This window comes from Halichoerus grypus, chromosome 10, assembly GCF_964656455.1.
Source record: "Halichoerus grypus chromosome 10, mHalGry1.hap1.1, whole genome shotgun sequence".
NCBI lineage: Eukaryota > Metazoa > Chordata > Mammalia > Carnivora > Phocidae > Halichoerus > Halichoerus grypus.
In genome coordinates, this window is record NC_135721.1 from 43667346 (window position 1) to 43692975 (window position 25630).

The 25630-nt window shown below is 38.6% G+C and overlaps 1 protein-coding gene and 1 non-coding gene across 5 annotated transcripts in view; one reads left to right on the plus strand and one right to left on the minus strand.

Annotated features, from left to right (window-relative positions):
* CTNNA2 (catenin alpha 2) overlaps nt 1-25630 on the minus strand; it is a 1076840-nt gene that overhangs the window by 938394 nt on the left and 112816 nt on the right. For all 4 annotated transcript variants that reach the window (XM_078056374.1, XM_078056373.1, XM_078056372.1 and 1 more), the window contains exon 2: nt 2668-2774. In XM_078056374.1, the coding sequence (XP_077912500.1) occupies nt 2668-2769 (102 nt within the window). In that variant the 5' untranslated portion in view covers nt 2770-2774. The remainder of the gene's footprint in view (nt 1-2667; nt 2775-25630) is intronic.
* On the plus strand, nt 16700-16802 carry LOC118532424 (U6 spliceosomal RNA). The gene has a single exon (XR_004915702.1). It is a non-coding gene; the product is annotated as a U6 spliceosomal RNA (small nuclear RNA).

Genomic DNA, 25630 nt, shown 5'->3' on the forward strand with positions numbered 1-25630 from the left:
CAGATTTTAGTTCTTGGGAGTAGGGTGCTGCTATTACAAACACCTAAAAATGTGGAAGTGGCTTTGGAATTGATAACAGGCAGATGCTAGAAAAATTTAAAGAATTTTAATAGAAAAATCCAAGATTGCCTTGCACTGACTGTTAGTAAAAACAGGGATAATAAAGGCCTTGCTTGCAAGGACTCAGAAGGAAGTGAGGAGCATGGTAGAGAAAGCCTCTTATCATCTGAGAGGATATCTAAATCATTATAAAAAGACTGTAGAAACACAGGTGTTAAAGAGATGCTAGGGAAGGCTCAGAAAAAAATGAAGAACATGTTACTAGGAAATGGAAGAAAGAGTGACAGAAAGCTTGGATGGATTGTATCTTACAGTTATGTGGAAATCAGAATTGTACAGGATGAACTTGGATATTTAGTCAAGAAGTTTTCTAAGCACGGTGTTGAAGGAGTGCCCTGGTTTCTTCCTCCTGCTTATAGTAAAATGTGAGAAGAAAGAAATAAATTGAGAGAACTGTTAAGCTAAAAGAAACCAGGACTTGATGATTTGGAAAATTCTCAGCCTATGTAAATTGCAAAAGGCATAAAATTAGAAAACTCACTCTCGGGAAAGTACGCTCTGGAGAGAAAGCCAGTTGCATGTCTAGATAACCTTTGGCTTGTGCCTTGGAAGGACTGAAAGCTCAGAGTATTCAGTCATACAGAGTGCTTCTTTGAAGAGATTAGGCATGTAATTCCTGGATGGCTTTGACCATTTCAGCAGAGGCCAAAAATGGAGATGGGATTATCTGGGAATGTTCTGTGAAGTAGCCTCTTTTCTAATAGCGTCAATCCTAGAGACAAATGGGAGAACCACAGGTTTCTTAAGAATGTTCTATCAGGGGGCGACTGGGTGGCTCAGTCAGTTAAGCATCTGCCCTCACTCAGGTCATGATCCCAGGGTCCTGGGATGGAACCCCCTGTCAGGGCCTGCTTCTCCCTCTCCTTCCTGATCGTGTTCTCTCTCACTATCTCTGTTTCTGTCTCTCTCTCAAATAAATAAATAAAATCTAAAGAAAAAAAAAAAAAGAATGTTATATCAGTAGAAACACTGCCAGTTGTTCCCAAGCTTTCCAGTCTAAGGGAATTTGCCCAGCTGGATTTCTAAATTGCTTGAGGAAGAATTGATAATCCTTTTTTTCCTTCCACCTTCTCCCTTTTTAGTGGGACTATCTGTACCTATTCTCTTATGCCTGTGCATCTTATCCCAATGCATTCTGGGAACATATATATACTGTTTTCTAGTTTCACAGGTAACAGATGGAGAGGAATTTTGTTCAAGAATGGATTATAACCAGAACCTTACCTACACCTACTTTAGATGATTTAGATGAAAATATTTGGAATTTTTAAGCTGATGAAATTTTGATGAGATTTTGGACTTGAAATGATTCTATAATAGGTTGAGATTTTAGGGAATCTGGGGATGTGGTGAATGTGTTTTCCATGTAGGAAGGATGTGAATTTGGGGGTGGACAGAGGGCAGACTATGTTGAGCTGAATAATGACCCCCAAAGATGTCCATGTCCTAATCACTGGAAACTGTGAATATGTTATCTTAAATGGCTGTGATTTGGTTAAGGATCTTAAGATTATTCTGGAGTATTTCAGTGGGTCCAATGTAATCAGAAGGTCCTTCTAAGAGGGAGGTGTGAGGAGAGAAGCAGAGGTCAGAGTCACAGAGAGATTTGAAGATGCTACATTTCTGGCTTTGAGTATGGAGGACGGGGTAGAAGAAGGCAAGTGGACTTCAGAAGATTCAAAAGACAAGGAAGGACATGCACTCTGCCAGAGCCTCTACAAGGAATGCAGCTCTGCCAACACCTTGACTTTAGGATTTCTGACCTCCAGAACCATAAGATAATAAATTTGTGATGCTTTAAGACACTAAGTTTGTGGTAATTTGTTATAGCAGCTATAGGAAACCAGTATGAAAAACGAGTAATTGAATTTAAATTTAAAAAAATAATAATGAAAAGAGGAAACAAAAAATAAATTTCTACTTAATTTGGCACAATATTTCCCTAAAAATACACCATAAAAATCTTTAATTTTCACATTCCGTGTATTTCTGAGTTTAATATAGCAAAGAATATGTGTCATAAGATACTAAAAATTAACTTTTAAAAACTTAAATTCTGAGAATTTTTTTTTCTGTTGACAGTCACCTGTGGAGATGTGGCAACTGTGACAACAAAAAAAAATGGAACATTTCATTTTTCCAACATGATAAATTCTCCATTTTAAACTAAAGAAAAGTAATATACTTTGCTCTTAAATAGTCAATACAGTTCTTCCCACTGTACATTAGCATCTGAAAGTGAGCTAGGAATGGTTTATTTAGACTTGAATTCATTACTAGGAATGAGAGCCCCATTCACCAAGGCCCCTCTTTAATTATCTCATCAACCTAATTTCAAAAATCATATGATGAGTTTTTAAAAAGGCACTTCAAATGTTATTGGGCAATAAAACTGTCCAGAGTTCAGGCAGTAACATATCTTCAGTATTTAGCATTATGGCATGATGTATTATTCACTCTTAGCGATTTCGAAGTTTTTTGAAGAGTCATGATATAATCACAATAGAAACATATACAAGTAACGAAGTGTTTCAAATCATCCCTTACCTGTGTAACAAGTGGCTCCAAAAGCCTCTCCACTGTTAGTGTCCGTATTTCCAAACTTTTGGGGTCCCATTTTAAAATGATAGGTGAAGTTGCCGAAGTCATGCTCCCTATAGAAACACACATTACTGGTAAGAAATAATAATTACTGAAATAATCGGTTACCTTGGGGGTTCAAAATGAATAAGTCACCAAAACTCAGAACATAATTGAAGATTATATATCTTGTTGAAACTCATCAAATTAAAGATGGGGAAATCAGAACCAGAACTATGTAAGGCAGTGATGTTGGAATCACATTAAAAACTGGGAGCTCCTGAGGGCACCTATATATGTTAGACAAACTACTGGGATTCAACTGGTATGGAAGTATTTTACTCACTCAATATTTAGTACATACATCCATCTGCCAAATGCTGAGAAAGAGTTGGACCTTGACCCCAAGTAGTTTATGGTTTCAAGGTAGTGAGACCCAAGGTAGGCAACAATTATGCCTCAGTGTGACCCATTCTATGACCAAGGAAAGCAGAGGGCTATGCAAAAACTGAGAAAGGACACCAAAGTCAGTCTGGGAGACCAACCAAGACTTCCAGGAAGCACAGTAAATCCATCATGATCACCACATGAGGGACCTACGTCATAACAAAATCCTACTTTGTTTTCTTCACATCATAACTGACCACTGAGGATATTATACTCCCTGTGGCAGCTGAGTTTCATTCTCTTAAATAGGAAGGACATTTTGCAAAATGAGTGGTGATGGTTCTGAAACTTAGCTTGCTGCTATTTACATGCTCTCTGATTACTCACTGCATTTACATTCTTGTCCCATAAAATTAGTGTCTGATAAGGTTATTTATTTCATTCTAAAGCAATCCTCTCCTACCTAAGAAACATTGATGTGCGGGTAGCAGCCTCCCACATATCAAGCACAAAATATGGCCCTGGCCTCAACAGAATAAATTACACATTCTATCAGGTGTGTGTTGTTCAGTGAGAAACTGACTGCTCTTTGCTGAATATATTTCAACAACTAACCACTGGACAAGCAACCTTAGAATGTACAAACTAAATCTGAATCATTTGCTTTAACACCACTATAAATCAAACTGTTCATAGCTTTTCTCTTCTTTTGAGTCCATGTCCGCACTCCATTCCATCCTTATAAATCAATGTAGATGATTATTTCTATTAGAATTAACAGTACAAAGAAGGTCTGTCACAATAGGCGCATGCCTCTTTACTGCACTGCTATGGCAAATAGACCCAACAAACTTGCTTTGGGGGGAAAAAAGGCAAAGACACAGTGTGCTGGTATTTTACCTCTCTCCAAATGCCATGTTTTAAATAAACCAAGCACAGCGATCCAACCATAGACAGATTTAGATTTGTGTTCCTTCACAACAACAATAGTTGGCACAGATAAGCTGCCTGTCCTCCAAAAACCTAAAAACACTTTACACATTTCCCATTCACACTACCAACTGCCAAATGGTAGCTCTGACATGCACAGAATTCCGCTGCTGGGCAGCACACCTTCTTGTGCTGTGGAAGGATGAAAATGCCAGATGCGTTGTGCATGCACACGATACCACTGTCCCTACTTCGGCCAGATCTACCTAAGTGATCTTGGCCCAGTACCTATGACACAGTTATTGCAAATTTCTGGGGAGGTTCTCTGAAAGCCTTTTTCAAGCTCTGATGGAATAATGAGTAGCAAAATAAATGATGATGTACAAGGAAGTCCTGTATGGAAGCTGGATAACTAGCAGCGAAGTCATTTTAACACAATAGTGAAAGGCACTAAGTGAGACTGTGTAGCAAATTGTCATTGTTACATGAACATGCTTCGCATATAAGCTCGGGGACCAAGGAAAGCACATAAAGTCTTTTATGGATGTTCCAGTGCAAAACTGTAAAGAAATGGCATTCAAAATATGCTGAGGTGAGAAACAAAAATGCTAGGACAATCACATCAGAGACACTAGCATGCAGCAGGCAGAAATGGGAAACACTGAACAAAGACCCCAAGCCAACTGTAAGCCAAGAAGCAGAGTTAGAGCCTTGAGTCCTAAAGGTCGCATAGTCCTTATAAATCTAGACATGAAAGGATAAGAGTTGCTGGGCAAAACACTTGACTTAATTTATTCTTTTGGGGATTAATCTTTTCAGCCACTTCTTGAGACACAGGTAAGATTCAAAAGCAAAAGGCAAGGAAAGGTTACATGGTATTAATTTGTTGAAGAGGAAAAACCTACTCATAGAAATTTTCAATGGTCTTTTTTCCAGCCATTAAGCTTTTGATATGGTTTGGACTGAAACTAGGAATTCTGCCCCTACCCTACAATATTTTCATAATTTGGTTTAATATCCAAATTAGCAAGGACCAAGCATGAGGGATAAGTACTGCAAAATCTCTAGCTCATAGCCCAAGATGTTGATATGTAAGATTCTCATTGCATTGCGTCTGAGGAGCATCCTAGCTTCAAGTTAGCTATTGAGCATGAGGTAGAAGAAGGTAAGAAGCTCCTTTGACTGCCCTACCTGAGCTGGTATAATCCTTGCAATCTATTGTTTCTAGAAGAAGAGTTTGCGTCCTGCTATTTGGGACAAACACTTGATTGCTTTCTATTATATGTACTAGCACTTGTATTACAAACATTTTCCCCATCAAAGCCCTTAGATTGCATAAACCAGAAAAAAAAAATGATTCTATTTTACATTAATGATCATAACCTTAGTCTTCTAGATTCAACTATTGATGATCTTCCCCTTCAATGCTCCCGACCGAGAGTGTCATCCCACCTGTGCTTTCAATATTTATAAATTCAGAAGAGCAAAGAATACATAATCTTTGAAGGTAGATCAAATGATTATTAGGTAAATAGTCAATCCCCCCCTCCATCCCTCACCTCCATGAAAAGAGAATACTTCCCCACTTCACTGATATTGGGCTTTGGGCAGTGGAATGTTAGGAAATATGATCTGAATAGACCTTTGAAATATGCTTGTGTGGTTAGACTCGTCCTCTTGTGCTACTGTCTCCTGTACATGATGAGAGTCACGTATAGCCCACTGGTTCAAAAAGTAAGAAAGACATATGGAGCAAACCTGAATCCAAGCTGCAGCTGGAGCCCAAACCAGCTGAGCCAAGCCTGGTCAGACAGCTCCCAATCAAACCACAGAAACAGGATCAAGAATTAAATGCTTGCTATTGTATATCACTGAGAGTTTATCATTAACTCTTATTCGACAATACCTAACAGAATGATAGCAAACAGACTTTTGTTTGAATCAAAGCCCTATAATTTATCAACAATGTGATGTTGTCCAAATTAAGTAATTTGGTAATTCTTCCTGAGTCTCAGTTTCCTCAAATGAAAAACCAGGATAAGTGTTTTATAGGGTTATTGTGAGGATTAAATAATTTAGTAGATAGAAAACATTTCTGGAAATATTACTACTGTTTTTATTCTCCAAACTTTAAGTATATTATTCTGGCAATTTTTTTTTTTTTTTTATCTCTAGGAGGAATAGGGAAGCACCCACTAAAAATAAAGATCCAGATTGACACTCCTCTGAGTGGAACAACCAAATTGACTCAAATGAGAAAGCCAGAGAACAAATCAAGTGTTCAGTCACACACACCTGCCTTCCATCTTTCCAAGGATGGAATGACACATTGTCTCAAATCCACACTACATATCTGTACAATTAATGTAGTCTGTTTTGCCCCCAAAAGAGATTCTCTGTAAAGCAAATACATTTTTTCAATCTTTAAACTCAAAGGAAAAAAAAAAAAAACATTTATTTTACTTGCTTTTGGTAAGGAGACTTAGAACATTGACTGGACACAGTGAAAGAATAAAAAAGAGGCATTGTAACAAAAGACAGCAACGTTGTCTTCTTCCATACATCATGATTTTATAAGCCCAAAAACAAGCTCTTAGCAATTTATTTAATCTCTGAGAAGATTTTTTTCTTGAACAATATCAAAATATCAAACTGTATATCCATGAAAGGTGCCAACATGGTCTGTAGGGTAGTATCTTACATAATATCAGACTCTCTCCGTGGGGGTAAAGAAGAATCATGGACCAGGATGCTAGCAACCATTTGTCACTCACAACAGAAAAAGCAAAACCTGACAAAAAGAAAAGCCAGAGTAAAACGAGGTCACTTATCAACAGCCAAGGGTCAAGTGCCTTGTTTCTTTGGACCATGTCCTGATAGAAAATTCCTCAAGGTCACCTATTCCAGGGAATGAGCCTTCATATGACAAATATGTTAATGGAGTATATAATTCACCACAGAGATTTCCCTTTCCAGGCATTCCTGGAAAACGTCTTTTGAACTCTCTGCCTCAGCTTCCCAAGTCCTCACCATGCCTTCCACTGTTCTTTTGCAAAGCAGTCCAGGATGCTTTCCAGGTGCCTGGGAGGCCACCCAAACCTGCCTTCCCTCCATAGGGCTCCAGCTTCAGATTCTCTTCACAAATCTTTCTCTTCACCAACACTAAGCACCACTGCCAAAAAACTGTGAGGCTTTATTCAATGATAAGCTAACTTTGGTTGACAGGCAAATTCAGAAGAAGTTAATGACTAATAGTGGGGTTTATTCACCTATTCCACACCTATGATATTGAGTCAATTACTTAACCTAAGCTTCAGTTTCATTGCTGTAAAATAAGGATGGTAATACTCTGACATACTTCATGAATTTGTTCTGGAAATCAACCAAACAATTGCATATGCAAAAAGTGCTGGTTTTACTTCTTTGCATGTTGTCTGTGTGAGTGTCCAGATCAAGACGTCCATTGAGGTGGGGACCCATGGAGATCCTGTAAGGCAAGATGGTTATAAACAAAGCTTTGTTAAGAAAGTAAAATATATTTAAAAAAAAAAAAGAAAGAAAGTAAAAGATACGAAAAGGAGATAATTTTCTAAATTTCTTCAGCATTTCAAGAATCAAGCCTAGCAGGCCCCTGGGTGGCTCAGTTGTTAAGCGTCTGCCTTCGGCTCAGGTCATGATCCCAGGGTCCCGGGATCAGGCCCCACATCGGGCTCTCTGATCAGCGGGAAGCTTGCTTCTCCCTCTCCCACTCTCCCTGCTTGTGTTCCCTCTCTCGCTGTGTCTCTCTCTGTCAAATAAATAAATAAAATCTTCAAAAAAAAAAAAAAGAATCAAGCCTAGAAACACTGAATCATAATGTTACTTTCATGAGTAATAACAATACTGGCTAATGACCTCACATGATCATTATCACCCATTTATACATAGGGAAACAAAGGTATAAAGTAGTTAAGAAACTTATCCAAGGTCACAAAATTTGTACCTAAATTGCCTGGATTTAGCATCTGTGCTTACAACTACTATGTCTTACTGTTTCTAAAGAAGAATTCCTAGGATAAGTTTAATGCCAGCAGCACTATCGGACTTCTGAACTAGGGAGGAAGATGGAATATGGACAGAAATGGAAAAACCTAGGAGCTAGCCTCTCCGGAGGACAAGAGGAAGAGGGGAAGAAGAGGGACAAAAAGGAATGCTACATAAGGGAGACACAAAAGGCAGGTGCCCTGATGCACATGTGGAGCCCACGGAAAGTGTGGCTGCACTTTCCAGTGAGACAAAGCTGGTCCTGAGTTCGGTTTCCTCCAGATACCTTTGGTTCCTTGAGGCAAGAATGGGATGAACACAATGAGGCTGGCCCAGCTAGTGAGCAACATAACACCCTGGCAAAGCCAAGAGAAAGACCCTGCGATGAGTCATACCCAGTAAACAGAATTTTGACCCCCATGACCTTGGTCTCCTTGTGTTCCACTTGTGAACAGGTTACATTACATGATAAAGGGGACTCTGCTGATATAATTAAGGTCATTAATCACTGAATCTTAAAATAGGGAGATGATCCTATATTTATTTAAGTGGGCCTAGTGTAAAGCTGAGCCCTTAAAAACAGCATTCTCCTGGCAATGGGTAGAAAAGGAAGTCACAGAGATGTAGCAGACCAGAATGTAGGTGAAGCAGGTGGGGCAGAAGAGGATGGGGAGGTGCGGCAAAAGGATGTCACGTGGGGCAGAAGAGGATGGCAGAAGGATTCAACCCACTGTTACTAGATGCAGCCATATAGAAAACAGGAAGAGGGATATGGGTAGATTTTGAGAGCCAGGAGCTAAGAGTGGGCTCTGGCTGAAAGCCAGCAAAGAAATGAGACCTCAGTACTACAGCCACCAGGTATTGAATTTGGTCAAAACCCTGAATAAAATTTGAAGTGGATTCTTCCCCAGCACCTACAATAAGGAACACAGCCCTTCAACACCTTGGTTTCAGTCTTGTGAAAGACTGAAAGACCTCTAAGCAGAGGACCCAGCCAAGTCCACCTGGGCTTCTATCCTTCAGAGACTATGAGATAATAAATCTGTGTTGTTTTCAGCTGTTATGTTTGCGGTAAGTTTTTAAGGCAGCAATAGGTGGCTCTCAGATTCGTGTGTGATCACAATTACCTGACATACACAAACTGCTGGGACCTATCCAGAGAGTTTGAGATTCATCAGGTCTGGGGCGGGACTGAGAATTTGCATTTGGGGGGTGTGCATTTTTAATAAATTGTAACAAATTTCCAGATGAGGCTGATGCTACTGGTTCAGGAATCACACTTTGAGAACCACTGTTGTAAACAGACCATAACCATGCATTCCAGCAGGGGAGCAGGGATCAGGAACACACAGGATAGCTCTGTGGAGACCCAAAGACCAGTAATAATACCACTTCTGTTACTATTACAATTACCACTCTAATCGTTGTTGCTATTATACCTTTCTAAAAGGCATTTACACTTTTTAGGGGATCCAATGCCTTGAAATGATTCTTAACAGGAAAGTAGAATGTCATATTTAAATCACATGTGGTTTTTCAAACCACACGTGAACCAACCCCCAATCTCCCAAAAAGTTCCAATAGTTTCCCCCAGGAGACACCTTTTCTTCTTAGAATCACAGCCATTGTAGTGGTCACTGTGAAGAATGTGAAGTAACAGTAGGAGAGAGTCACCCCCCTCAGTTCACCAGAAGCAGAAATGAAGGTCAACCAATACTTGCTTAATAGAGAATAAATGTTTCTAAAGAAATGGTGTTCCTAAATAAATTGAATTATTTGAGGGCTATAAAAATGTCACTCATATGTGGAACATAAGGAATAGCACAGAGGACCATAGGGGAATGGAGGGAAAACTGAATGGGAAGAAATCAGAGAGGGAGACAAACCGTGAGAGACTCTGGACTCTGGGAACCAAACTGAGGGTTGCAGAAGGGAGGGGGTGGGGGGATGGCGCAACCAGGTGATGGTATTGAGGAGGGCACGTGCTATGATGAGCACTGGGTGTTATACGCAACTAATGAATCATTGAACACTACATCAAAAACTAAAGATGTACTATATGTTGGCTTACTTAATATTTAAAAAAAAAAAGTCTCCCAAATATTGTATCTGAAACACAACAGTAGTTCTAATTTTCTGTCGTTAATAAAAATACCCCCAATATCCAGGTACCCTATTGTAAGAGGGGCTATTTTTTTTTTCTGGAGTTGAGGACAATATGTGTGTATGTAAATATCACAGGCAAGAGTAGAAGGTAAGAAACAAAGACAGGGAAGGATATTGAAGGGTATCAAAGGGTTATTTGATAATCCTTCAAATATCCCTAGAAAGTAGTGTTGGGGTTAATGTAGTGCATGAAATCAGCCATAATACCTGGCTTGGTAAATTGTAACTCGAGGCCACTGGGGGCAGGGAAGGTTTCAAAGAAGGGCGTAGGCCTTTGGAATGCCTAGGCCTGCATGACCACTCTAGCCTAGGAATGCCGGAGGGAGTTGCCTTCCCCCAAAGCTTTCTTAGCCCAAACAGTCGCCCTGTGATCTAAGAGATGTATGCATTGTCCCCTAAGCTATGTTTAGCAGAACTGGTAGAACACGCAGATTAGCATATCGTATCTTTCCGGTAAACAGATCCTCCTAGTTCCAGTAAGACACCTTGTCACACATCATGTGCTTGAGAAACAGTGATAAAGATTTATGATTATCCTGAAGGACCAATAAAGGCGGGAGCAAAGAAGAGCACAGGCTCTTCGTCTGTGAGTGTTGAGACCCTTGCCTTCTCCTCTCTTTCACAATAAAGTTTGGAGTCATCTTTCATCCGTCGGTACAGGGATTACTGGCCATTCCTGGCAAAGTAGAAGTCATACTGATTCCCTCCAAAATATACTCTGCTGCAATGGAACCAGGTTCAAATGGCGGCAGGGGAGAGTGGTATTGGGCACTCTTCCTGTGGTATCTGGTGTAGAAATAGCCTGGCTTAATGGTTTAGCTATGGTAAAGTCTTGCTTATTTTTCCTCCATTAACTTTGATCAGTGTAAGCTCATTTCCTCTTATTTTGACTGCAAAGAGGCAGCATATTGACCATCGCTATCCTCTACATAATAACCATTCAAAGCCCTGGCTCAGTGAACTGAGAGATGACCCAAGATGCAAATCACAGGTGCAATTATAGGATCTATCACCATTTGTATTCAAAATTGAAGTGATATGTAATTTCCAACTGTTCTTCCCTATTTGCAGTTATCTGGGGGGTGGGGCAGTTAGCTCTGTGGCTATTAAAGCAAAGTTTAACACTACACTTCAGTATTACAATATATCTGCAAGACCTTTATTTATGGTTAAGTCCATACTTCTTTTTTTTTTTTTAAGATTATTTATTTATTTGACAGAGAGAGAGACACAGCGAGAGAGGGAACACAAGCAGGGGGAGTGGGAGAGGGAGAAGCAGGCTTCCCGCCGAGCAGGGAGCCCGCGATGCGGGGCTGGATCCGAGGACCCCAGGATCATGACCTGAGCGGAAGGCAGACGCTTAACGACTGAGCCACCCAGGCGCCCCAGTAAGTCCATACTTTTTTTTTTTTTTAAGATTTTATTTATTTGCGAGAGAGAGAATGAGAGACAGAGAGCATGAGAAGGAGGAGGGTCAGAGGGAGAAGCAGACTCCCTGCTGAGCAGGGAGCCCGATGTGGGACTCGATCCCCGGACTCCAGGATCATGACCTGAGCCGAAGGCAGTCGCTTAACCAACTGAGCCACCCAGGCGCCCCAAGTCCATACTTCTTAACAAAACATTTAACAAAAGAAATGCTATGGAACAAAAATATCATTCTAATGCTTTCAAAAGGCTGTAATAACACTTCATGTCTAAGCATAAATGCCTACTAAAAGATACCTTAACATTTTTTGAAAATACTATTATATTCTCTTCAGAGCCTGTTATTTCTTCTACCCAAATAAACAAAACTTCACCAAAAAACAATATATGAAGAAAGCTCCACAGCCTCAAGACTTTCAGAATGACAAGTTTAGACTAATAATATATAGCCTATAGCCTGCTGATTAAAAAAGAAATAACCATGCCCATATCTTACTGAAATGGGTTTTTATATGTACAAAAGCATACTCATAAAATTTAAAACTATGTGCCAACTTAACAGAAATTCACTCCTCCTGGAGTATGCTAATAGAAAGTCAGTACTTTGAAATTTAAAATGAAAACTCGTATCTGTCAAATTCATTTCCTTATTTTCACTGCATTCATAGTCTCATCATTTAAACTCATTGTGGAGCAAAAAGAAACTCAATCTACTCCTAAATTATGGCTTGTTTTCCATTTGGGTGTAAAAATACGTGACATGCAGGTAGGCACTGCTTACTCTGTATGCTCTGTTAGATTTCCAAAGTCCCAACAAGGATTAAGTTTTTCTAAACAAAATACACTTGACCAAAGGGAAACATTTTTCTACCTATTATCATTCAGCAATGATATAATTCAGATTTGGGAAGTAGATTCCAAACACTGAGAATAAGACTATTAATATTTTAGATATTTGGAGGAAGTATTTTTATATAGTCCAAAAGTAACTTCAAATTATTTAATAGAAACACAGCTTCTTTGGCAATTAATTTATTCTATGTCCTTCTAACCTCCTGTAAATTAGAATTCCAGATGCAACGATTATATAACTCTTATCTTCACCAGAATCTCAACATTTCATATTCAGACTAGAGCAAAATAACCACCAAACTGCTCTTTTTATCTTCAGTCACTTTAATATAATTCAGTCCAAACTAGTCATCTGATACACTTCTTTTCTAAGAGACCAAAATGACTGCTTCATTCTCTTCCCCAAGAATTTGCAAGTCTTCCTTGTAGCATGGCTTGGTACTCCCACTTTCTGACCATGGTCTATTGGATCTTATTTCTTTAACAAAAATCTGTTTCCATCAGGTTTGGACCACATTATGACGCCTGGTTCGTGCCACTTCCCAAAGCCCCCACCTCTTTCTCATCATCCAGCATGCAAATATTGACAACCTCCCACTTCATTTTTTCCCAAACCCCTAAACTGCTACTGGGTTTGCAGTCAGTAACAGAAGAGCTTACTGTTTTCTAAAGTGGCTCATTGTTTAAAAACGGACATTAGTTTTTACATCATGCACTTGGTTATAAACTCATTAGGGCACAAATCAAGTTTTTTACTTCTTCCCTTTTTTTTATTTAATTTATTTTTAGAGAGAGAGAGAATGAATGGGAGGGGCAGAGGGAGAGGGAGAGAGAATCCCAAGCAGACTCCATGCTGAGCAGAGTCTGATGTGAAGCTCGATCCCAGAACCCTGAGATCACAACCTGAGCTGAAACCAAGAGTCAGACGCTTAACCGACCTTTCCACCCAGATGCCCCCTACTTCTTTTCTATCATCTGTAGAATAAGTAGGGTGTTAGGTCTATGGCCTTCAAAAATGTTTGATTAGGTATGCACATATAATATAAGATTCAGATAATTATCTTTTTTCCTTTTTTTTCAAATTTTTATCATTTTTTTAATCTTTTCGATAGTTGAGTCCATTTCCTAGATAGTAATAGGTTTAAAAGTATCTTTTAGAAACAGTTTTATAGAGATATTCTTTGCTCAGTACTTCCTAGCAACCTAAAACAAGAAAGATTTTGGTATTGTTTAGAAAACATAATTTATATTCAGGATTCTTTGACTTTACATATTTAAAAAATATATAGTTTCAGTGCTTATTTTAACTGTATCACTAGTTTTTAGTTATTATGTTTTAAAACTGGGTTTCATTTTTGTTTAGGAAAAATCTTGGGGCTTCCTTCACCAAACTAGTGAGGTGTGCTTTGATATTTCATTCGCTGCCAAGTTCCACTGGAGGAACTTTTTGCAAAGGACTGTAGAAGCCCTACAGGTGGGAGCACAGTATCTTCTAGGAAGTCCTTCTTCTCTTCACCAGCCCAAACTGCGTTTTGCCCCCAAGGCCCTGTGACTTGGCTTTTTTCTGAATTCCATTGTATTCCATCTAATCAGAATGCCTACTACACAATATTTAATTTGAATACAAATTGCCTGTGTTGTTGGCTATTTGCTTTATATAAGTTTTTGTCCTCTCTAATACATTCAGGGACAGGGACTCTGCCCCTTTCATAATGATTAGCACAGCGTTGGTTATTTAGGCAAGAGGTTATGAGGATTCGTGGAATTGATTCTGCCAACTTCAAGTCTCACAATCACACACGGAAGATGACTATACCTAAATTATAATACTAATACTCTTATGCAGGGTTTTTCGACTGAGAACACATCACTTTAGATGCCACTTGCCTGAAAGCAAGGTGTTTCAGACCTGCTTAACGCTCACTGGTGAGGTGAGCATTGCTCTGCCGCATCAGATTGCAGAAACAGAAACCGTTCCTCAAGGGAGGAGTGCTCAGAGATGAGCTCAGCTGAGGATGAGCATCTCTAAGACCATTATCTTCCCATTTCAACAGGGCACTTGGATCAGGTGATAGAGAGGTAACCAACAGCACCTCTAATTTTTGTACATACCGATGGATTAATATTGAATAGTCTGTGCAACAGAAAAATGGGGAAATAATCAATTCCTTTTTGATTTGCTGCCAGAAAAGTGCTCGAAACAAAAATGCGCCAGATTATGAAAAAGCATCCAGCAACTCGAGGATAGTCAAGAAAACAAAGTAATCATAATATTAAGATATGATATAAAAAAATAAATGCAGGTAAGAGCTTAGGTAAGAGCTATTTTAAATTAAGTGATTATAAGAATACTTAATTAGTACTCAAGGACTTGTATTTTTTAAGTAAGCTCTAGTGAGTTACTACATTTTATTTTAAAAGTCAAAGTTAAATCTGCAAGTGTGCTGGTGAGTTAATAAGGAATTAAGTTGCAGAAACTCAGAAATTAGCGAAGCCTTCTACCCCCGCCTCTTTCAGTCTCCCAAGTGGAAGTGGCTTATTCACCAGGTCTAATGTAAACAGAGAGTGTTGTGCATCCAGTGGGAACTGTCATGAATGGGAGATAATTCTTCTGCATTGTTATCCTTGCCCCTTTCTATTGAATTGTCAGTCTTGAAAAGTCATAACACATACAACAATCATATTTGCTTAGAATTCTTTTGTGGCAAGGGTTGATAGCTGAGCACCTGTGGTACTCAGCATATATGCCCCCTGATAAATCACCTTGTTACACTTGTTGATAAAATCATATGTGAAAAACAGATACAATAAACCAGGTTTCCTTCTGGTCAGAAGCATAACTATGTGCTTACGAACCAAAAAATACCTCAGGTGATATGCTTTTGTAAATACAGAAATAAAATGTACAATGGCATTTAGGAAATGCATATGGGTTTCTGTTAAGTCTGCACATTGCAAGGTAGTAATTCTTCCCATTTAGTTCCTAATTTCACAACATCAAAGATTTCATTGAAAACTCCTGGCCACTGGCCAAAGTTTATTATCATTATTTATAGCTTTATGTTCCCATCATCAAATCCTGGGCTGCTGGACTGAATGGGAGCCCTTGATCACTGGGAGAGACAAGATGTGTGCGAGAGAGCAATGTGTGAGGTCACCAGGACATGCTGAGCAGCCACACTGAGCAGCTGTAATTCAGGTACTTCACATATACCATTTTATACTGTCTCAGTTCTCTGAGGTCAATATGATCACATCCCCGTTTTACAGATAAGGGCACTAAAGCACAAGGTGTTCAGTCATTTTCCCAAGGTTAATAGAATTTAACCAAGATTTGTTCCAAATCTGTGGGGTTTTTTTTTCCCAACATGCAATGCAACTTCCCTAGGTTAAATACTTTACTTTTCAGGTAGTTAAGTCTCAGGGGGCAGACAAGTTAAGAAAATATATCTTCAGGTAGCTTCCCAGAAATATAGGGATAATAAATCCCAAATAGATTATAAAAGGTAACTAAAACATTTGGGGGATGTTCCTGACCTTTCAGTTTGTCAGAGAAAACAAGACCTTTCTAACATTCATCTCTTGGCACCACTCTCAGGACACAAGTGAACCGATGATGGATATGATCCAATATGGCAGTTCTTTGTTTCATGCATGATCCAAAAGTCTTCAGCAAATAACTGAATACATGTGAGTATAAGCCATTTCATTCCAAGGTGACCAGAATCACCTCAAGTAACCATCTGCAAGCTATTCAACATCTTTTTCCACTCTCATCTCCTTCCCAATTACCTTATTATAAGATGGGGCTTGTTTCCGCCTTCCTACCTACATCTCATCTTTTCCTGCCTTCTAAGGCATCCATCACTCCGTGAATTACAACCTCTCCTTTGTATCCTCAATTTATCCCCTTTTTCTGGTTCCCTCAAGTCAGTGAAAAGTCTTATCCAAGCAAAAAACAAAAACAAAACCCCCTCAAACCAGAAATCAAACAAAAACACCCCTTTCCATCCTCTTCCTCTCTTGGCATTCTGTACTTCCTGTCCCTTTACAGCCTGGCTTCTGGAAAGGGTGGTCTAGGATGCTTTTTCCGTTTTCTCACTACCTACCCATTCCCCATCCCACAACAATCTGGCTACTGCCCTCACCATTCCACTGAAATTAGCCTTGCAAAGTTACAAATGATCTTCTAGTTGCTTAATTCAATGGACAACATGTGCTTCTCCAGCTTATATACTAAAATTGGAAAGATGTGGAGAAGATTATCATGGTCTCTGGGCAAGAATGATAAGCAAATTCATGCAGTGCTTCATATTTTTATAGTAGGAACTCATTTTGTTATATATAGACATATCTGGATATAGAGAATATATTTGCATAAAGAAAAAGTCTGGAAAGATACACATCAAAATTTTAGCAGTAGTTATGCTGGGCGATGGGATTTAGGGCAATTCTTAAATTATACATAATTATACATATATATATATATGTATGTTTTCACCATACATATGTGTGTATATATACATATATATTTCAACTTACATAATGATTAGATATTTCTTATCTAAATAAAAATAAATATATCACCTCAAAAGATCTAGTGATCCCTTTTCAGTTCTTACCTTATTGGACCTCTCAGCAGTGTTTAATAGGATTATTACTCTTCTCTTTCCTTGGCTTCAAGAATACCACTCTCCCCTGCTCTTTCTCTACCCTCTTGGCATCTTGTTTTTAGTCTCTCCCTTTTCTACACACAGTCTCGGGGTGGCCTCATTCATGTCAGGGGCTTACATGACGCTGAAAACTCCCAACTCTATTTCTCTAGCTCAGGATTCCTGCCTGAGTTCCAACCTCCTATATGCAATCAATTACTAGGTTTCCAGACACTTCAAAGTGAATTCATTCTCCCCCCGCCAAATTGGTCCAAATCCTATAGTCATATGTCAGTGAACAGAACCACCATCTACCAAGCCCTGTCAAAAATGAAGTCATTTTTTATTCCTTTCCTTTTTCTTACCTCCTGTATCAAAAAGCTCAAGTCTAAAATAGTTCTATCTCCCATATTTCACAAACATCACTTCTTTTTTCCTCTATCCCACTGTCTTAATCAAGGCTCTCATCATTTCTTCTTTAGGTCATTGAAACAGCCTCTTGACTGTCATATTGCCCTTAGTCTTAGCCCCCTCAAATCCCTCCTCGGTTCTTCAGCCTTTGTGGTTTTTCCAAAATACAAATTACATCATGTCACTCTGGGTTGAAAAGCCTGTGATGACTCCCATTGCCTAAGGATAAAGTTCCAATTATACTTATTGTCCTCCAGTATAGACTTATTACTCAGCAACCATCTTCAGTCTTTCTGAACTCTAGATTTGGTGAACTGCTAGCTCTTCTCCAAACATTCCATATTCTCTGACACCTCTAAGCCTTTGCTCATGTCACTCCATCTGCAAAAAAGCTCCTTCCCTGTTTTCTTAACTTGATTTAGTCTCAGTTATCCTTTGAGACTCAACTCAGGCTTCGTTTCTTGATGTGCTCAGACCCACACTTGCTCTCAGAGCACATTTGCTTCCCTCTACTGGGCTATAAACCACACTCTACTTTAATTGTTCACTCATTTGTCTCTTTCACAAATGTTTAGCTCCTTGAGGCAAGGATTGTGAATTTAGTATTTTTTTGAATATACACATAAGTAAATGATTGGCATACAAAAGGCAACCACTTCCCAGCTGATGTGATGAGGAGGAGATACAAAACAAGGTCTCTTGAACAAATTTACCCATGAGATACTACAGTGTCATTCTTCAAAAGTCACTAAAGTAAACATAAGTACATCTAATGGTATTTGTTCAACCCCTATACTGACAGCTTAAAGAGCTCAAAATTCAGGAAGAGCTCCAGGAAAAAAATTCAGAACTTGAATTACAGCCATTCTTACTGACAAGCATAAGGTCTCTTAAGCTGGCACTTTGCTGCAGGAATGCCATGATGTAATGCAAGGAACACAGCACACAAGTGAGAAAAAACAGTTTCTAGTTATATCTTTACTTTCCAGCCACCCAAATGATTCTCTAGGCAAATCACCTGCTTCATCTAAAATTATAGGGCAACACCTTCACAGGCCTGAAAGAACCAGATGGTCTTCTGTATTCCCTTTAGCACTAAAATAAATAATTACAACATTTCCATGAGAATGCTTTTCAACAAATTATTTTCAGCTCTTATAATACAAACAAGATGATCTACTAACTATATATGATTATTGGGGGGCTTATTTAAGTTAAGAAGTCCCTTAAGGACTACCAAGTAAGCTTTTTAACTAAATTTAAATACCGTGTTTCTCACACTGGTATTACTGATCTCACAACAGGAGAGCATGGCTTTATACTGGCTCTTCAATACTAGGGAGAAATTACCTGTCATCAATGGACCTTGGTCCACACTCCTCCCTCTCCTCTGACCAAAGACAGGCAAGAACAAAATGCTCCTTTGACTAGATGGGAAACAGAGGAAAACAAATGGCCTCTCAAGTAACATTGAAAACAGAATTATATTTAAAATAGAAGATAATTAATATGGAAATACCACATCTCACAGACATCTTCCTCCACTAACCCCCTCAAAGCCTACTGCTCTTTCTCTTAAACACAATCTCAATTCATTCAAATATCATGTATCCACAGGTTTGTGTTAGGTCTGGATCTTTTTCCAGCCCAGGAAAGAGAATTATAATTATCCCATAACAATTATGTGAAGATCCAAGTCAGCCGGGGACTTCTGAGGAAAGGTTTTCCTGGAGAATTGGCAGACATGTTATTCGCCCTCCGTCCACTATTGTAACTACACATGACACTATTGCATCCATTTGTGACAATGAGGGGAGATAATAACAACAGCTGAGGATACAAATAGGAAGAAGGAAGGTACTTTGGTCTTTTATGACAGTAATACATTCAATTAACCAAGACTGAAACCATCCTGTCTTTAGAAATAGTAGATATGATTTGATATTATTTGCAGCCAAAATCCTTCCGATGGATAAAATACTACTGATTATTTCAAAAAGCTCTCCTTGTGTTGAAATCCGTGGACTTGCCCTACATATGAAGAGGATGGCAAACTATAACTGGCAGGCTAAATCTGCCCGTGAACTACTTTTGTAAATAAAGCTTTATTGGAACACAGCCATTCTTTTTTTGATTGTCTGTGGTTGCTTTCCTGCTGTAACAGCCGAGCTGAGTAGTTGTAACAGAGACCATGTAGCCCACAAAACTGAAAATATTTAGTATCTGGCTCATCACAGAAAAAAGTTTGCCAGCCCCTGTTCTATACCAGCAGATCTCAGCTAGGAGCTGTATCACTCAGCAATATTTCCCAGGGGCCACTCTGGATGTCCTGATCATTGTGAAGTTCTACAGGACCAGGGTTTAATGCTGTGCAATGTTAAAGTTCTACACAACAAAGGATACCCCCACCCAAAATGCCAATAGTGATCCTGTTGAGAAATACTACTCATATTCACTATGATAAGCCTTAACTGTGTGCCATGCCTTGGGCCACATGAATTGGATTTTGCATTGCACCTACCACCACAAGTTCGAAGGATTCACCTCCATAGGTGAACAGCAAACCAAAAGCATAGTAGTGAACACACTATTGATTCTCATTAGATATTTATTGATTAATTAGAGGAAACCTATTTATCATTACTTTGGGGCTATTTTTTTAAATTAGAATTTTCTGTTTTGGAAAATTGCTTAAATGCACACACAACATTCTAAGTTTTGTTCTAAAACTACAAATTGGCTCTGCACACAATTTTTATTGAAGCATATTTTATTTTATACTCATGAATTTTTAAGTGCTTTCTACTTTCAATTTTACAGAGTGATTAAAATTTCTTTGGAGTTCCTTTTATATTAAGCAGTATTTTTATAAATAATGATAATCATTCTAATTCCTGCTTTAATAAAAAGACCTTAAAATATTTTATTGAAAGGAACTAAATTAGCCTCGCTATAGTATAGAGATCTAAACTTGAAAGAAAAACATGTGCATCTGAAACCACTGTAATTGTTTCACAATCAAGAAATATATAACCTTAACTATATAGTCAGCTGAAACATGAAAATTATATGGGTTTTAAAATACGTAAATTGCATTCATAAAAAACAATTCACGGGATATAAAACAAATCTATCCTCAGTGGCACATACTGCAGTTCCTACAAATCATAATTCACCAAAAATTGTTATTTCAATCAAGAGACTGCAAAACTAACAAGTATTTGGAAAACCAGACTATGTACTGCTTCTGTAAAACCAGGAGGATGAAGAAGTGGCTCAGACCTTTAGAAAATAACCAAATAGCACTTCAACTTTTCTTGTTTGAGCCAACTGGTTTTGTTTTTGTTTTTTTCCACTTTACAGAGTAGATAAAGAAGTAAGAGGGAGGCATTAAGGTGCTCTAAACTTCATATGTGACAAATAGTATTCCAGTTTATTAAATCCTCTCATGTTCTTTGAGAGTTAGGATTTCTTGCATATTTATAAAACAAAACCACCTAAAGCTCTCCTAAATATTCAATAAAAACGTGCCACCAACTCCTCTGCTGTCTATAATGGGTGCATTGCATATAGGAGACTGATTTGCTATGTAACAACCCCCTGGTAACAACAGCAAATAGTGCTAATGTACCACGGCTTGGGAGACACGCAGTGGTTCTGAGACACTGAACAGTGGGAAAGTCATTTCAGCTTGCACCCCAAGTATGAATGACCCCACCCACACAAACAGTGTAAAATACTCCTCTCATGGGTGTACAGGACACCGATTCTAACAAGTACATAGCTGGCAGACAGAATACACACAGGGCTACACACCGAGATAAACAAAGCTATTTGGTGGAACAGAAAGACAAAAGCAAAATTAGGAGTTAACACATAAGGCAAATAGCATTATGAGCACAGCATATGGGAAGAAAGGCAAACCTCCAAAATGAATATGCTTATAGGGAATGCTGAGAAAATACACCAGGGAAACTCAGGGCCCTGACAAAATGCAGCAGAAAAAACTCAAAAAAAAAAAAAAAAAAAAAAAAAACCTGCCATGGGACAAAAGAGGATCCCACAACCTAGATGAAAAGAACACAACCAGAAAAACACACCTCCTGCACAATGAAGGGTTTTAACCAGTTTTCAGTGAAGAAGTAGAAATTGTTATCCAAGTATACGATAGATGACTCATACTTTGTTGTCTCTAAACTGAGAATTATGTACATTTTACTGTACACAAACTCAGCCACCCCCCCCCCAACTACACACACACAAAATATTTGGTGGGGTGCCTGGGTGGCTCTTCAGTTAAACATCCGACTCTTGGTTTTGGCTCAGGTCATGATCTCAGTGTCATGGAATCAAGCCCTGAGTTGGGCTCTGTGCTCAGCAGGGAGTCTGCTTGAGATTCTGTCTCTCTCTCTTCCCCTCCCCCAGCAACTCTCGCATGTGCGCTCTCTCTCTAAAATAAATAAATAAATCTTTAAAAAAAATATTGGGTTCTAGGAAAAAAGTTGAAGGCTAACTCACATAGCATTGTTCAATATGTATGTACCTAGGACCAGTGGCCCCTATGTCACCACTACCACCAAGTCTCTAATACCCCAAAGGGGCAAAAGTTGGGTAAGCGACACCACTTTTGAACTAGACTTTCAATTATACAAAATGATTCATCATAACTGGGAAAGAATTAGAAAATACAGATAGAAAGAAAAATGATCTAAAATTCCACTCTTACCACCCTGGTGTATATTTCATGACAGACTGTTTCTGCATCTCGTACTATGTATGTTGAAAGTTTTTCTTTAAAATTGGGTTCAGCATGTGCACTGTTTCAAACAACTTGTTTTGTTTGTTGTTTCTTTTATACAGTAAACCAGTTTTCAATGTTAATGTGTTTCTGTGTATAAACAGCTGCACAGTAGGCCATTTTATTGAGTTTTCCTGCCTGATTCTTTGTGGTTAGATACACACAGTATGTCCTCATTGTTGTAAATGTGCCGGGGATTTAATTCATAGACGTGAGTGAAGCATGACATAAAGAGGTCAATGCCATTGAAAGAAGCTTTATTGCTCACAGTTCCCAAGAGGAGGAGGCATGTCTCTTCACATCATAGGGCCACATGGGGAAGCAGCAGGGTTAGTCAGGAGGCAGAAGGGGAAGGAGAGGAGAGCGTGGCCCAGAGCCTTTACTGTGGTTTCCAAGGGAAGACATGGGTGAGGCAGGATAGGTAAATTTGAGTAAGTTTAGGAATGGACAATTTCAGTGGGCTCTGAACTACACACGTGGTCTCTAGTTGTCTGGTACTTGGTCCTAGGGTAATTTGGGGCAGGAAAAATCGGGGCTTGGTGTGTGAGTTAAAAGAGAAGGATGCAGATATGGGCTTTGAAGTGATTGGTATATGTAAGAAAGGCATGCTCCCAGGCAAACTGCTTATCCTTAGGAATTAGCTAGCCCTGAGAGGAACAGTCTCTTCAGGACTTGCAAGGCACCAAGATGTTAAAACATCATAAAATACAGAAAATTAAAACATAAGGAATACACCCATACAAACAGATGCCCAGTGCGCTTTCCTTCAGCAGCCTCTCCTCCTCCCTGATCTATCAAGATACTGGGATTCCATCCACCTAGGTCATTGATACCTTCAGCATCTGGCACCATTCTTTTCTACCCTAACCTCTGGTTTTATTCTTGATGACCTCAAAGTCCTTGTTTCTGAACCATCTGCCAGGTCTCTGACTTTTCTTTCTCTCCATTCCAGCCATCCATCCCATAACCACTTCCTTGGCCTACTCATCACCAGAACTGGCATCAGAAGGCAGTTTTGGGAGCTATAATGCCAAAGGGTTCAAGAATTTTTTTAAAAATCAACTCAAAGCTAGGTTCTCCTAATGTTAAAAAAGATCACCAAATTGCGCTCCAGATCAAAACATCTGAAAGAGCATCAGTACCATTTTGGGAACAAACACTTCATTCTTCTGCATAAACAGTTGTTTTGAGGGTAAGCTGGTACTGTACTTTTTGAATTAAAAATTTTAATTCTCATATATTTTGTCTCTGAAATTCAACTTCCACTAATGTATCTCAATGATAAAATTCATAAAACACAATTCTCACAATTTTTTCTCATGTTTATATTCTCATAATATTTGGGAAACTGCACAAAGGCCAGTGTGGCTGGGACACAAAAGAGTGTAGGGGAGGATGGAATGTGAGAACTGGAAGGGGAAGGTCTCAGGAGGCTCACAGCACAAGGGCAAAAATGTGGACTCTGTCCTCTGTACAAAGGGAAACAAATGTGGGGTTTCCAGCAGTACAGTGATCAGCTTATGTCAATTTTTATGACCTCCTTCACCATACACATGACTACTCCAAAGGCAGAGTTGTTAGGTTTCTGAAAAATATGCCTGAAGAGCCATGAAGAGGGGAAAAGAGGATGAAGCTGCTGCCTATAAGACAAGAGAGTAAAAACTCATGAAAACAATCTAAAAAGATAAGAATTATATTGTGAAGTTGAAGAAAATAAAATTAATAAAGAAGTTGGTGATAGTGGAAAATAGTAAGTCAGAGTTTATCTAAAAGCTATGGAAGAAAAATTCCATCAGGGAAAATAGCTTAACAGCAAATTAAGTGATAGTTATGGCTAAAATGAGAAATCAGCAGGAATAATCTGAACTGCTTCTATGGGACAAAAAATAATTCAGTCTGGACCACTCTTAAGAGAAATATTATTAATTCTTTAAAAGCTTAAGTACTTAGATTTCCAAAAAAGTTTTTATAAAGGAAAAAATTAAAAATTAAAAAAAAAGTTTATAAAGAAAAAACAGTTGACAACTTCACCAACTTTAAGCAATATCATCAATCTTAGATTAACTTTTTCAAATGTGTTTTTGAAATAGGAAAAACCTAGGTCAAAATATCAACTAAGTTGCACGAGGACTTCTCAAGAATGACTTAAAATCATGAATATTCAATTTTTAATAAATCTATACCATGGAAATACACAGTCATTCTATTGAGCAAAGAATTCATCATTACGTATTATAACATCTTTATGATTTGGCACAGTGTCAAGGCTATTCAAGGAACAGTATGTTTCCCCTCATTAAGTATGATGTCTGTATTGAGCAGCAGGTTTTTAAGACATCAAGTATCAAAAACCTTGAACAAGAAATGTTAACACTTTCACAGTTGTAGTTAAACACTAAATAAACTAACAATAGACTCCAAACATAAAGCATGGATTGAATATGTTTGGACCAGGAGTTACTTATGTGAAAAACTTGTAAATCATCTGAAGTACACAAGATTAACTGTCTAAGTACACTACAGTGGAATTCCATTTTAATACCAACAATGGAAAATAAGATTTAATAGAGAAGTGCCATAATACAACAGGGGGGTTGACCATATGTTTATGAAGATAGAATTTAACCTGTGATGTAATTGCCGTAAGGATGCAACCAGGCTCGTAATAGCAAAACTGCACTTTATCTGTTCAACCAGATTTGTCAGACACCCACGGGAAATGTGTTTCTAGGAGGAGGTGGCAGGCAGTAGTGAGTGCACTGGGTTTTCACAGAATGATAATCTTCCCACAAACTTCCCTTAAAGTAGCTCTGAGAACAGGGATGTGTGTAGCCTTATTACTGTGCATGTCAAACCCTCCTGGCATATTTCAGATGACTCTGGAGCTGCTTCACTCCTTGGATTCACATGCTAACTTGTTTTTGTGACTTAAGGCAAACGGGAAGCCACTGCTGAAATAATTAAAAACCACAGGCTTTTTAGTGTTGGAAGAAATCTGTTTTTTTGAAACAACACATTCTTTATTTGATGGCAAAACCATCTACATCTTTAGAAGCAAGTTTGTAACTCTTTCCTTCACGTTTGAGTGGTGATCTCACAAGATGATAAGGCCAAAATACATTCCCTGAGCTACAACTCCCAAAACGTCTATCACAGAAGCAGTTCTGAAGAGGAGCAGGTACACAGAAAGTAAGAACAAGGGACGGGAGATCTGAAATCTACATCTAAACTACACATCTTTACTAAACTCAGAATCATATTCAGGACCTATGCAAAATTTTGTTAA